This window comes from Cyprinodon tularosa, unplaced genomic scaffold (genome assembly GCF_016077235.1).
Source record: "Cyprinodon tularosa strain WSP-4 unplaced genomic scaffold, ASM1607723v1 ctg153, whole genome shotgun sequence".
Lineage (NCBI taxonomy): Eukaryota > Metazoa > Chordata > Actinopteri > Cyprinodontiformes > Cyprinodontidae > Cyprinodon > Cyprinodon tularosa.
Genome location: NW_024038364.1, coordinates 951846 through 965265, shown reverse-complemented (window position 1 = coordinate 965265; position 13420 = coordinate 951846). Strand labels below are relative to the sequence as shown.

The following is a 13420-nucleotide window of genomic DNA, read 5'->3' as shown; positions in this document are numbered from 1 at the left end:
GCCTCATTTCAAGAATTTTCTTGACAAAAGAGTAATAATGATTGAAGGAAAACCTATTTTAAGATCACAGGACCCAGCAAAATTATAAAGCTTGCATATTTTCTCTGCTTCTTGCGGCTATATTTCATCATATTTCAAATCAAAAACTAGTTGCCAACTTTTTACTGGACTTGGTTAGAATCGATGCTTGAAATTTAGGCTTAGCAGAAGAAAACTGTAGTACCCAAACAAACTTGTAGAAGTGATAGTTGTTCAAACCATATTTTTTCTGTTAAAATAAACATGATTTATACATTTAAATTGAACCATGTGTATTGATCATATTCTGAATGTATTGTGTATATATATCAGTTTTTCTGCTACATTAAGAGTTTTTTTGCAACTGCTACATGCACATCTAGATCAACCCAGTAACTAGTTATGTGTTTTAACTTGATGTATACACTGCCTTGCAAAAGTATTTACGCCTCGGAATATTAAAAAACACAAGATTATGTTACAACCATAAACTTGCATGTGTGTTCGGGACTGTGAGAAAAACCTTGTAAGGAGATAATAAATCTAAGCGCCGTCATAGAAACAACAGAGATCATCAGCTAAGATGGGAGAGTCTGTTGACAGTTGTATTCTTAACCCTAAAAATCAGGTCTCAATGGAAAATTTTCAGGATATAAGTCATCGTTAGGAGGCAATATTTGCTTTTTTCCACAAACCATTAAGGAGTCTTACGCAACATGTGGCAGAAAGACAAAATGTTAGTTGAAAAATAACTTAAACATTCTAATCTATTTGCACAATAATAATGGCAGCATCATGACGTTAAGATCCTTTGATAGAAATATGGATGGAGCTACATGCAGAACACTCCTTATTAAGGAAAGCCATTCTGAAGTTGGAAGATGTCTGAAGATGATTGAGGAAGAGGAAGAGTTTTAGGTACCAAACATTTAACCAGAGCTTCACAGGAGTAATTTAGATTAAATGTATTCATATTGTCTATATTGACTAAGTCAAAGACAGAATTTGGATCCAATTCATAATTTGTGGCGAAGTTTAAAATTCTCTTGGTCAATCCTACTGAATCTGAGATATTTTGCAGGAGAATGGCCGAGAATTTCAGTCTTTAGGTGCAAAAATCTAATAGAGATTTAAAATAGGAGCCTTAAGGATGTAACTGTAAAAAAAATGGACAAAAATACAGACTGTTCAAAATTCTCTGAAATGTAAATGCTTTAAAAATGGAAACCTGCCTACTTTTTTCCTATTTGCAATTGTCCAATTTTTACCATATTATTGGTTTATATACAAGAGTGAGTAGGTGGGTTTGCAGCTGTGAATTTACTTTCAGCATTTTTACATTGTGGGTTTTTTCCACTGCACTAGGTTTTTATGTATAGGATTCAAACTAATACTGTTTTAAATCAAATATAATCATATTTGTGGCCTGTCTGGTGTGTTAAGGTGATTCAGACTGATGAACTAATGTTCTCTTTTTAAGAAATGTGCTGTATAAATAAGCTTGCCTTGTCTTTTGGTTTTTGGCACATTTTTTATATTTTTGTTTAGTAAAAACTAATTCAAGGAACTAAATTCTCCTATAGATTCAGAATTTTGTTCAATGTTGCTTGGTCCATCAAATTAATTTTTGATAAAATCAAGTTTTGCATTTGAATAAAAGTGTTGTTGTAGCCTTTTGGTGCTTAAATGTTATGTATTGTATGTAAATTAATTGTAATTTTCCTCTGTTGTTTTAGCTCTAGTCAAGGAATAAACGTTTCAATAATTTGCATTGCATTTAGAATAATAGTCACTGACTTGATTCATCACTAAACAGATTAAAGGACATTAACATATCTGTGATGGGAAGCTTAATGGATGGCAGGGGAATAACTGAAGCCTCCCACCCACCCGTTTCTGATCACTTTCTCTGTTCCATCCATCCATCCTTCCTGTCTTCTTTTGTTCCTTCCCTTCTACCTCCTACTCTGTGCTTCAACTCAGGTGTTGTGTGTCCTCTGGTCAGCTGGAATCAGGATGCAGTTCTCAGTCAGACTGAGTTTCTTCCTGCTGGGCTTTGTTCTCATCGCCGTGTTACCTGACACAGCAAAAGGCCAGGGTAAGTGTCTCTGCCTCTGTACTCATCAGTGTCAACAAGGCCAAAATGACTTTCAGCAATGGACCAAACATGGCTGAGGTGAGCTTTTAATAATACAAAGAGGGTAAAGGACAAAGAGGGTAAAGCAAAATGCAAGGCTTGAACTTACCAAGAGAGTGAACACATTTAGGGCTTTGAAAAATTGCTATCAAAGCTGGAAAAGGACAAACATTTGCTCAAGGTTATGTTTTATATTTTAAGATAAACTTTTACATGGCTTTCCGTGTCGTTGATTAATCTAAATGCAGGTTCAAGTAGTCGTCTAACACCTTAATTGGTTATAACTGTTACAAGCCCTGCTTCTTAGGACTACTGCTGTTGATGGCAGCAAGGAAGATCTTGCAAGATCTGCTATAGACAATAGCAGCTGCAACAATTTCAAAGAAGAGAAGGCAAAGTTAAACTTAGCAAAGCAATAAAGACTCATGCTGTAACCAACATTTTTCTTTAAAACTCTTAAGTGTGGTCCTAATTGGAAGGGAGGAATCCAGACATCATCCTTTCCTTTTCTTTTTTTTTAACTTTTGAAGTTTTTCCATTTAATGTTCATTTTCTCTTATCCCCATGTTTATCTAAATGAAAAGCCATGATGGTCATATCATAGGAACAGGTTGCTTCAAAATGTTTTCAATGTATTTTTTTAAATTCCATAACCTTTTAACTCTACCTTTTGAGTCTGAGGATTTAAGTGGAGGGTGCGGGGATATCTGGTTACAGATGTTGGACTCAGATTTCAAAAATGAAACATCTTGACTGCTCTAGTGGGTCTTAGCTGCACATGTTTTATTTTAAATTGACATTCTTATATTGTCATTGGTAATTGAATAACGTCACTCATTTTCTTCTTGTTTGGGTTGAATAAGATCTGTTTTTTCACTATCATTATAAAAATAACTGAACTTTAGAACTCTACTGAAGTTTTGGCTTCAACATGTTGGGTGTCTGGTGTGAAGTAAGGCACAAAAAATATTTTTGCCTTGAAGCAGTGCAGTGGGTTGATTGCTCTCTGACACCTCCGAGCTGCAGCTCTCCCAAAGTTTTTTTGGAATCGATGAACCTTAAAGAGGACTGAACTGAAAGAGATTTAAATTAACGTTGACTCCTGAACCACAATCTAATTACATATGCTGATTCTTTGCCAGGTTGTGAAACGTCACCAGAGGGACATAGGTCAATGTGAGATATAATTAGTCTGTTATAACAATTTCTTAAGGTTTTCCTTGCAAAATAAAGGCCAACTTTGATAGCAAGGCTGCATCTCAGGTCTGCAATCTTAGGCTACGTTCACACTGCAGCCTGAAGTGACCCAATTCCGATTTTTTTGCCCATATGTGACCTGTATCTGATCTTTTTATGACAGTCTGAACGACACAGATCGGATTTTTTCAAATGCGACCCAGGCCACTTGGATATGTGGTCCTGAATCCGATACGTATCTGATCTTTTCAAATGCGACCTGTGTCTGTACGGCCAGGTCGCATTCATCCGACCTACACGTCATTGATACTTGACAAATTTTAAAAGTTATGAAGGAACTCCGTATCACTAAAGCCGCTCACATCGCTATCCCACCATTCCTGGCTTCGACTCCGCACCCACACGCTTCTCTGTACGGACGTTGCTATTACTGCCCCACAAAACGTCATTGCAAGAAATCTGGCTCTCTTTCTTTTTGATCTTCTTAAAAAGATTTTGTTCGTAATGAGCCTGCTCCTGTTGGAGAAGAACTTAAAGAACGCAATATACGCTGCGGTATTACGAGTCATGTTTACTTCCGCAAACACTGAGGACGCTTGCTACATGTGATGTCATCGCGTCCTCGAGTGCGCATGCGGGACACTTCGGTTGAACGCTTTCAGTTCACACGGTAGATCACATACAAGTCGCATATACTTGGAAGTGTGAACGGACACGCAAAAAAATCCGATTTCACAAAAAAATCGGAATTGATCATTAAGGCCTGCAGTGTGAACGTAGCCTTAGTGCCTTTCTGCTGATACCTTGTGATGTGGATTGATTGGTTGTAAAGAAGTATTTTTTTTTTTTCATTGAATGTGTACTATCATTGCCAAACTACTTTTACTTGGACACATAGATGTACAGCAGTCTCCCCAAATATTGGCTGCCCTTTAAAGGATGTATACAAAAGCCATGGAATAAATTATATAAAAATTTCAGACTCTAAAAGGCCAGACTCTGCTTCAGTATTATAAAGTAAGCTCCTGTGTTCTTAGTTTGTGCGTCCCTTTTCATTTCCTCCCCGTGCTTCGACGAAACGTTGGTCTTAAAAAAAAAACCGGCCTGCTGCTGGGCTAGTTGATGAATTTATTGCATTGATTAATTTGACATTTATAAGATTTCCATCATTTTGCATTTGTTCATGAAACAAAAGAGAGGAAAAGATAACTGATCAGATCTGGGTAGTTATATCTTTTTTTTTTTTTTTTTTTTTTAAATCAATGCACCCAGCCATGGATTGCTGTAATGTGCAATATTGTGTGGATAGTGACTTTCCTTTTACTGTTTAAAACTCAAGTCAATACATTTTAAGTTAACTTTATTTTTTATACACTGCCAAACAACACATTTCTTAGAGTTTATAGAAGGATTTTAAATATTTAGATAGTTAAGCCCAAAATGACTTTAAGGATGTGTACCCGAAAGAAAGCATTTGTTTGTTTGTCTTCAAACAAAAGATGAATTTGACTGACATCTTAATCTATATTGTTTAATATGATGCCCTGCAACTCCTTCCAGCTGTTAAGGGCACAGGTCTTATGCACAGACTTTTTACATACTTTAAGATATTGTTTATGGAAAACTGTAAGGTCAGAATCTAATGTTTAATGAGAACACATGGGCTTATAGTATCTTGTCTAGGTCTACACATAGGTGTTCTGTTAGATTGAGGTCAGGATCAGGTCTTCCACAGAATTGGGTTTTATGCACCTTACTTTGCATGTTTTCAGTCATGCTGAAACAGGAAGAGACTATCCCTCTTAGTCATTTTGGTGGAGGATCTTCTCTTCCCATGTGGATCATCAAAATAAGTGGTTCTCCTAATTGTCAATCGTTCTGGTGATATGTTTCTGCGCATCCGCAGTTTCAGGCATATACATTTGGTGAGCTACAGTTTCTGACAGTCATTGAAGCTCACCCTTCTCACCACAGTTCTTTGAAAATGGCCGAGGGTTGTAAGAGAAAAAGTGTCTATGAAGTGTATGAGAAGAAAATAAAGGCCTTAGAAGAGAGAAACAAAACGAGTGTTTTTGGGAGACTCTTATTCGATGCCTTACACTGAAAGTACAAGTCAGGCTTCCTAATGATGCCTCGGTTGCGAAGCTTCTATTCGACAGGTAAAGTTTGGCATGCTAGTAAAACAAGGAGAAATTGGTTTGTTTATGCTCTCGCACATATTTAATAGGCATTCTCTCTCGGGAGCAGGTACAGGGTTGTGCATGTGCATTTTTTTTTTTACATTGGAGAGGGCGGTTCTTTTCCAAAATTCTGTAAAATCCTCCTCTATACCTTTAAATATTACCTGATATTCTGAGGTATTATAAGTCACCATAGTATCCTCTGCATCAAACTTTGCATTTGACAGTCAGTTCTTAAAGTGCCATTCTAAGGGCAACTCCTAAACGCTGGGTTGTCCAATAGATTAACTGACTGATAGGCATCATTTGTCACTAGAGAAAATGCATACTGACCTTGAGTCTAAGCTAATGGGCTTTATACCATTGCACCTGACATGGTGCACTGCACTTAGTCATGTTTTTTTTTTTATTATTATTTTAAAAATGTCTAGCATGTTATAGTAGATACACCATTATTTACAGGTATACAATCTTGACACACTCAAATGAGGCAATAGATTTAGATTAAACCACATTTTTTCTCCTCTCCTTTTTCTTCTCTTCCTATAACTTGTAATGCATTAATAAAAATATACCTAATCTCAAAAAGAAATGTAGAGGTAAGGGGAATTGCATAAAGTAGGACCCCTGTGACTATCGTCTTAATGCACCAGTATAATTTGCAGTTATATAAAAGGTAATAAACAGTGATAAGGATAGAAATGATGGACAATGATAAGGATAGAAATGATGGTAATAATTATTTTAAGTGGGATAATTATCTGTAAACATCTTGTTATACTGTGTTTAAGATGGTTTCATGTTTGCACTTTACTTAAGCTTCACATTCAGGCTGTTCCAAAGCTTCCCTCTAAAGCCATAAATTCAACATTTATTTCTTGTTATAATAATCAGTGTTTAATATTGACATGCATCAGCTAACTCATAAATTGTGTGAGGTTCTGAGATAGCTACTCGCCAAGGACTGATCTAAACACCTAAATTCACACAATCTGGTGGTGGGCAAATTTTTAGTTAAGAAAGTGGATATAAAGTCAAAATAGAATAGAAAATCCCTTTATTGTCCCACAATGGTGAAATTGTAGAAATCATTATGAAATGAGTGCAAAAACAGAGAAGAATAGAAAATAATTTAACTTTATTGTCATTACACTGTCACAAGTACAAAGCAAAGAGTTTGCATCTTTGCAGAAGTGCTATAGCAGATATAAATATTTATTTACATGTGTACAGAAACTATGTACGTATGTCCTATAAATGGTATATATAAACAGAGTGTAATTGTTAGAGGCTATAAAAAAAATTAATATGAAAACTTTATACAAATTATGCAGGAAAGTTTGGATATGGTTTATATATATATTAATGGGTTATAATACAGAATAAATGACGACAGATAATAGCAGATAAATGATTAGAGATTATATACAGCTATAGTTAAGAAAATGCACAAATGCAGATAAAGCAATTCAATTATCTTAATTCCCTAAGCATGGCTCATACACATCTAACTTCTTTCAGTTTCACTTTTCCCATCTTCCATTATTGAGGATGGATCCTGTTATGCAGAAATAAAGTGCTTTGATTTCAAAGATAGTAATTAACTGAAATGTTTAGTGTACAGTAGGTTTTTGCCAATAGAACAATTTTAAGACCTCTTATTTCAAACACAGGTCCCAGTAAAGGGAGGGGTGAGAATTGGGTCCCTCTCTGCTGGCAAGGACTTTGGTCTGTCTTCACATGCTATGTACACACTGTCAGTGATTCAGAGTTACTTACCATTGTTCAGAGAAACATTAAGGATAAATACATTTTTTCCAAGGTCACCATTTCTACACCTTGATGTAATGCTAAGACAAAAATCCTCATGTTAACTTTGTATTTGCCTAATATAAAAGGTGAAGATTTGGCAGTTTAAGAAAGTTAAGGTGAGTTTATTGAGTCAGCAGAATAAACAGCTAATTGTTTCAGCTCTGTAAGTCGGTATGTTTACCTCCTAATAATTGTACGACTGTCAGTCTGGACACATATTAGACTCAGTAAAACCTTGAAGTAGAGAAAGTCCTGCACAGCCTGGGCAGTTGCTAGGTTTTGGGTCGAATATGAGAGAAATGAAAGCAAGCACAGCATTCCTCAGTTAAAGGCATTGTGTCTTAGCCTCGGCTACAGTGGCGACCCGGGAGGAGCAGAAGAGTTACGAGGAACTGAAAAAACCCTCCTTTCCTGAGGAACCTTTGTTTTCATTTGGGTTAGAAGCCCTTTGCAGTATAATTGACTTGTATTGTGAAAAAGTTAATGATTAATAGAAATTTAACAGAAAGCATTTGGCTTAAATTGTTGCAGAAAATTAAAAGCCAGATATCTTTTATAAGGTCACCCTGTTTACTTAGTTTCCTTGACTCAAGAAGCTAAGACTATCATCAAGTAATTACTTAGTCTGTCTTAAATCACTGTCTAACACCTGACAGAAAATCCCAATTTCAGAGGTTAAAGGTGGAATTTCAGTGGCTTATTGAAGGATTTACAGGGACTCCTCATGTTTGCCACACCCCTTATAGAAAGACTAGAGGAAATATCTTCAGGTGTAAGAGCCTAGAGAAAACAGCCAAGGGGATTTTGCAAATGTCAATGCTTTGCTCTCTTTCTTTTTTAAGTGACGTCTTAATTTTTATGTTTGTTTTAGAATAAGAATCAAATTTTATTGCCAAGTTTGCATGCACAAATAAGAAATTTAACTTCAAGTTACTTTTTCTCACATGGCCAACAGTATAGACATCAACCATACTATGTAAAAAGTATGCTTAAAGGTAATAAGGACATGACAGGCAGGATAATGGTGAAAAGTAGTGCAAATCATTCAAAAAGCGTTTCTAAAGGCTTTAAAGCAGTTTTTTTCATTCTAAATCCATGTTGTTTTGGGTGGATTGAAAAATGCAGATTTCACATTTGTAATTAATCTCCTTTCTCTGTTGATTTATCGATACTGAAAGCCACTCTCAAACAGCACTTAAGTAGCTCCGTCTTTGCAATAGTGATATAGATCACAGGGTCTTTTCTAAAACACACTCACGTCAGAGGTCCCTCGCTTACAGATGAGTTTTCTTGTTTTCTGTTCTCAGCTCACTGCTGGTCTATCCCCTGACACCAAAGCCCACCTCTTTCTACTCTTTAAGACTTCATTTAAAATGCAGTCAAATCCCAGCACTTTTGACTTGCTGCACAACTCACGTCGGGTGTGACGGACACTCGGCCTCTGCTGTTTGCACAAAATCCTCGATGAAAAATAGATGAGAATTAAGTTCCTATCTCTGCTGGCAAGGCTTTTTGTCTGTCCTTACCGGGCTATTTGCACACCGTTCAATATTTCTCTCTGTGAGAATCCAATCTCATAGAGAAGATCCAAAGCTTACTCAGTGTGTGTGTGAGTGTGACTATATATGTCTATATATTTATATCTGTATGTGTGTTATATGCTGCAAAGGAAACAGCACATTTTTCTTTTAAGAGGGAGGAAGGTTTTAAAAAGAGGAACCAAATTTTGCATTTTTTTTGTATGTTTGCGAACATCCGAATACACCTGCTTCCAGCTGTGGACAAACATGCATAATTTATGAACATACATGCAGATACAAAGGCGCAGTACACAGTTGAGCGACACTGCAAGCATCAAGGTGCGAAATCTGCATCTCGAATCATTTGGGATTTGAGCAGCTCTCTTCAGACGAGAGAGCTAAGCCCTGAGCTGAAATCTCATGCAGCCCTCATTCTCATCCCCAGGTTGGTGAGATAATTGGTACTGTAATTTTTTTCTATTTTTTGGTATCTCTGCATATAAATATATATTTGCCTGGATGCAGTGGGGTTTCATTTTCTCCATGGGAGACAGAATCACCCTCTCTGTGCTGAACCCAAGGTTTTTGAATACCTACATAAGTGGTTTTCTGTTACTGATGTCTGACACATAAAAGGTGGTTCACTTGCAACCTTGAAGGGGTTTGGGGGTTTTATAAGTGTTTTTCAACCCAGCATTGCAATGAAAAATGTAGAGAGATGCAGAAAAAAAATAAAATGAATGTCTTTAAATTTTTGCAAAAAAAGGTCACAAGTATTTTTTATTTAATCGGCCTATTGCCAATAATTTTAGTCATTATTTTAGTCATTATTTTCCTTTGTATACAAAGGGATTTGAAAAATATATATTTTATCTTTTTGTATTACCATTATTTGAAGGTAAAAGGTTTTCTTAAATTCTCTCTGAGCCTTTTCCCTTAAAGAACTGATCAGAACTTACAGTGACTTGCAAAAAGTTTTAGTTCCATAAAAAGTGATTAAATCAATTATAAAACTCATTAAACTGTATTAAAAAAATGCAAGTATATATTTAATTTATTTTATACAAATGTAATTCTGACCTTTTACATTTATTGTAAAAAAAAAAAAACCCTCAATATTATGTGTTAGTTTCTTTCAATTTATTCTGCTGGCTGGATTATATACACAAAATACCCACTGAATACATTAAAGATTTTATTTATATCAGGTAAAAGGTTTGTCTTTAATGACTTCCATAAAATATATTTAACTGTTGAGTTGGTGTAAACTGAAAACTAGCTTCAAAATACATTGAATTCAATTGCAGAATTGGTGTGCACCATTTCACACTCGCAAAATATTTTTTCTGATGTAATAATGAGTGTAGAATATTTCAAGTTCAGTGGATAAATGCTCTGCATTTCCGTATTATATTTTTCCAGTTGGATATGCTTTACCCACCCTTAATTTCTATCAACAATGAAGTTGATCTGTGTTGGCTCAAATGCTAAAGCACTTAGAGAGAAGTTTAGACATAATATAATTATAAAGAAAAAACGTTTGAGGAAGACGTGAACTTAACAGAACACAGCTTAACATAACTGTAATACAAAAAACAAGAATTTAAATTAAAAATATTTGTTTCACATGTAACTGCTTTTTATTTGAAAACATAAAATCTTGCAATATTGAATAAGAAAAAAATCTTTTAATACAGAAAAAATACAAAAAGGTCGAAGGTCTTTTGAACACAGGTTACTTCTAAAGTCTAAAAAATTAGACAATTAAATATTTCTTACTACTTTTAATACTTTTTTTGAGCCTGTAGTATCCTGCTGTCTTCCATAGATTGTAACAAAATGTTTGTTTCAAAACAGTGTTGCCTTAAAAATGGTGACGCAGATACCAAAGGTATCAACTATATATATATATTTTTAATTCTCTCCATTGGAAATATTTCTAACCAACCTTTTATAATGACAGCAAATCTTCTTATTTAAGTTAGGTTCTGTACTTCAAATGAATAGAGAGGGTCAATGGCGCCATAATAATAAAGAATAAACCCCTTTAATAGACTGGAAAATGTTTCTTTTGAGGAGGTCGTGGTTAAAATTTTGTCGAACAGCATACCCGACCGACAACTGGCCAATGCCTGTTTTTATGGTATATTTGATGGTAACATGTTTTTCCAAACAGATATGAAAGACAAAACAATATTTTCCATGAATCATTATTCAATTCCCATTTGGTTGTTATGAGTGAACCATTCTTAAAAGCCTCTTGTGCATTTCTATTCAGAACATCAAAGCTTTATAAGGCGTCAGTCATTGTGTAGGTATTTAAAGAACTTGGCAGCAGCAGACTGTTCACCTCATAATGAAGGCACAGCCACAAAAACTAGTTTGTGGGTTTCATATCTTATTTTCCTCCCCCTGGGTTTCTTTTTATTTTTTTTTCTTCTTTGCAGTCAATTAAAGTTAACTGGAGAGCTCACTCCCTTGAGATACGTTTTTAGCATGTGGGATTTGGCTTTGGTGGTGTAGAAATGACAGGATGGTTGTTGACCTGGTTATGTGGTTCCTTCCATTGTTTTTCTTTACAATAGCCATATCCCAGAGCTTTAACCTTTATGAAAACTTAACAGCACTGTGGAGAAAACCGGTGGAAAGTGATTATAACCTTTTAAATACACTTTAAAATTCCACTCACAGTGCTGTTGACTTTTCTATAGGTCTCTACACAAATGAAGGCAATTGTAAAGTGTTCCGGGTTTTGTGGAGTTCTTTGATCATATTATTCTGTGATTTATGTCTCAATGATCCTGGCTAGGACAGGAGAGGAATAGCACCGGTATGCTATTCCAGTGCCTTTCCCTTTGGTTCCTTTTGTTCTTTTTCTTCGATTGCTTAAAAGAAAGTCACATTCTCTCCCTTTCATTGTCCTCCTCTCATCTCTCATGGATTTCAAAGTGAACAGACATCCAGAGATCAGTAAAGCAAGGGATCAGTCATAGATGAAGAATGGCAGGGGGACAGTTGAGGAGACGTTAAGAGAGCGAATACTCGTGAAAATGAATGAATATAAAAGAGTTTGGTGAAGAGGCGGTGGGGGGAGGGTATGGTATAGGTCGCTAGACAGCTAAAAGGGCCAACAAATAATCAAGATGAGAGGCAGGAATGTCGCTTTGATATAGATGGCAAAAAGAACACAAGCAAGAGCTGTCATACCCCAAAGAGACGAGCACAATTCAGGAAGACATGAAAGAGGAGGAGAATGCGACTTTGGGGTTTTTTAATTTGACATCTGTTCTATCTAATCTCTCTGATGTGTATCCTCCTCATGGAAGAGATACAGTATGTCCTTTTTTTTTTTTTTTCCTGTTTACCGACTTTTAAAAACTGAGTGATTGTCTTAATGGCACCAGAATTTTGGAGGGAGTTCAATCTATTGTAATGGTTTTTAAAGTTGTGTCTTGGGCTCAGTGTGACTGTGCTTGAGTGAAATTTGACGGAGAGCACAGTCTGTAAGAAATCCAGTGATGATGGTTAACAGAGGCATTCACATGGCTTGCTGTTTGCCAGATAGAGGGCAGAACTGGAAGAAAACCTATTACAGGGAAATAGTCTTGATCCTGGGGTAGCGGTTAACCTTTCAGTCGGACAGCGACTCCACATATACAGTGGTGCCACCAGGGAGTGGCCACGGCCACCAATAAGCAACACCCTGGCCACAAATGTGACATAAGATTAAAAAATGACATCATAAACCAAGACACGACTAGATGTTTATTTAAGTCTTTATGATTTCTGCAGACACGTTTACCTCAATAGTAGATTCAAACCCCAAAATTATGGCTTTTACTTTCAGTGTGCCAGCCAAAGATTTTTAATTGCCCAGTCTGGCCTCCCCTATGAAATATTTCTGGAGGCACCATTGCATATATCAAAGAATATCCATGTTTACAATTATCATTAGAGCTACTAATGCAAAAAAAAGCAAAAATCTAAACTAAATTCTAAAAATACGAGCTGATTGAGAATGCTTCAGAAATATATACCACATATCGAGGATATGTGGTATGTATAATATACATATAATTGGAATATTCTGCTACCCTGCAGAGAACCACACTTTAAAATAGTGTGCTGCTCTCTGTTATATGACATAAAAAATCAATTCTGATTCGTGGGAAAACTTTTGCATGATACTGAATGAAAGACAGAAAGGATCAACTAGATCTCTAAGAATTTGCGTGCTGAAAATTGAACTCCCTCCAATGTTCTAGTACAGACATTATTGACAAATGAGGTTATCGAGTATATTGACCAAATATTTTAAAATATCTGATGCATTAAACTGTTTAACATGAATTCTCCTTGGATGCAGATACTTGCATCACATATCTGACAGAACAGTAATTTAATACAGTGTGTTTTCTTTTTTCTGTGGCCAGTCTCACCACCACGGAGATTTCGTTTCAAAGTTTTGGGACAGAACAAGCTCGAGGTATCATGGAAAGAACCAAAAGGAAATTTTGAAGGCTACAAGCTCCTTTACACCACACGTCCAGGTAAGA

General features: G+C 35.9%; 1 protein-coding gene across 1 annotated transcript in view; it reads left to right on the top strand.

Annotated features, from left to right (window-relative positions):
- Window positions 1-13420, top strand: part of LOC119779922 (collagen alpha-1(XIV) chain) — a 281288-nt gene that overhangs the window by 776 nt on the left and 267092 nt on the right. The window contains exons 2-3 of the mRNA XM_038279773.1: window positions 2002-2116; window positions 13298-13414. Coding sequence (XP_038135701.1) covers window positions 2035-2116; window positions 13298-13414 — 199 coding nt within the window. The 5' untranslated portion in view covers window positions 2002-2034. The remainder of the gene's footprint in view (window positions 1-2001; window positions 2117-13297; window positions 13415-13420) is intronic.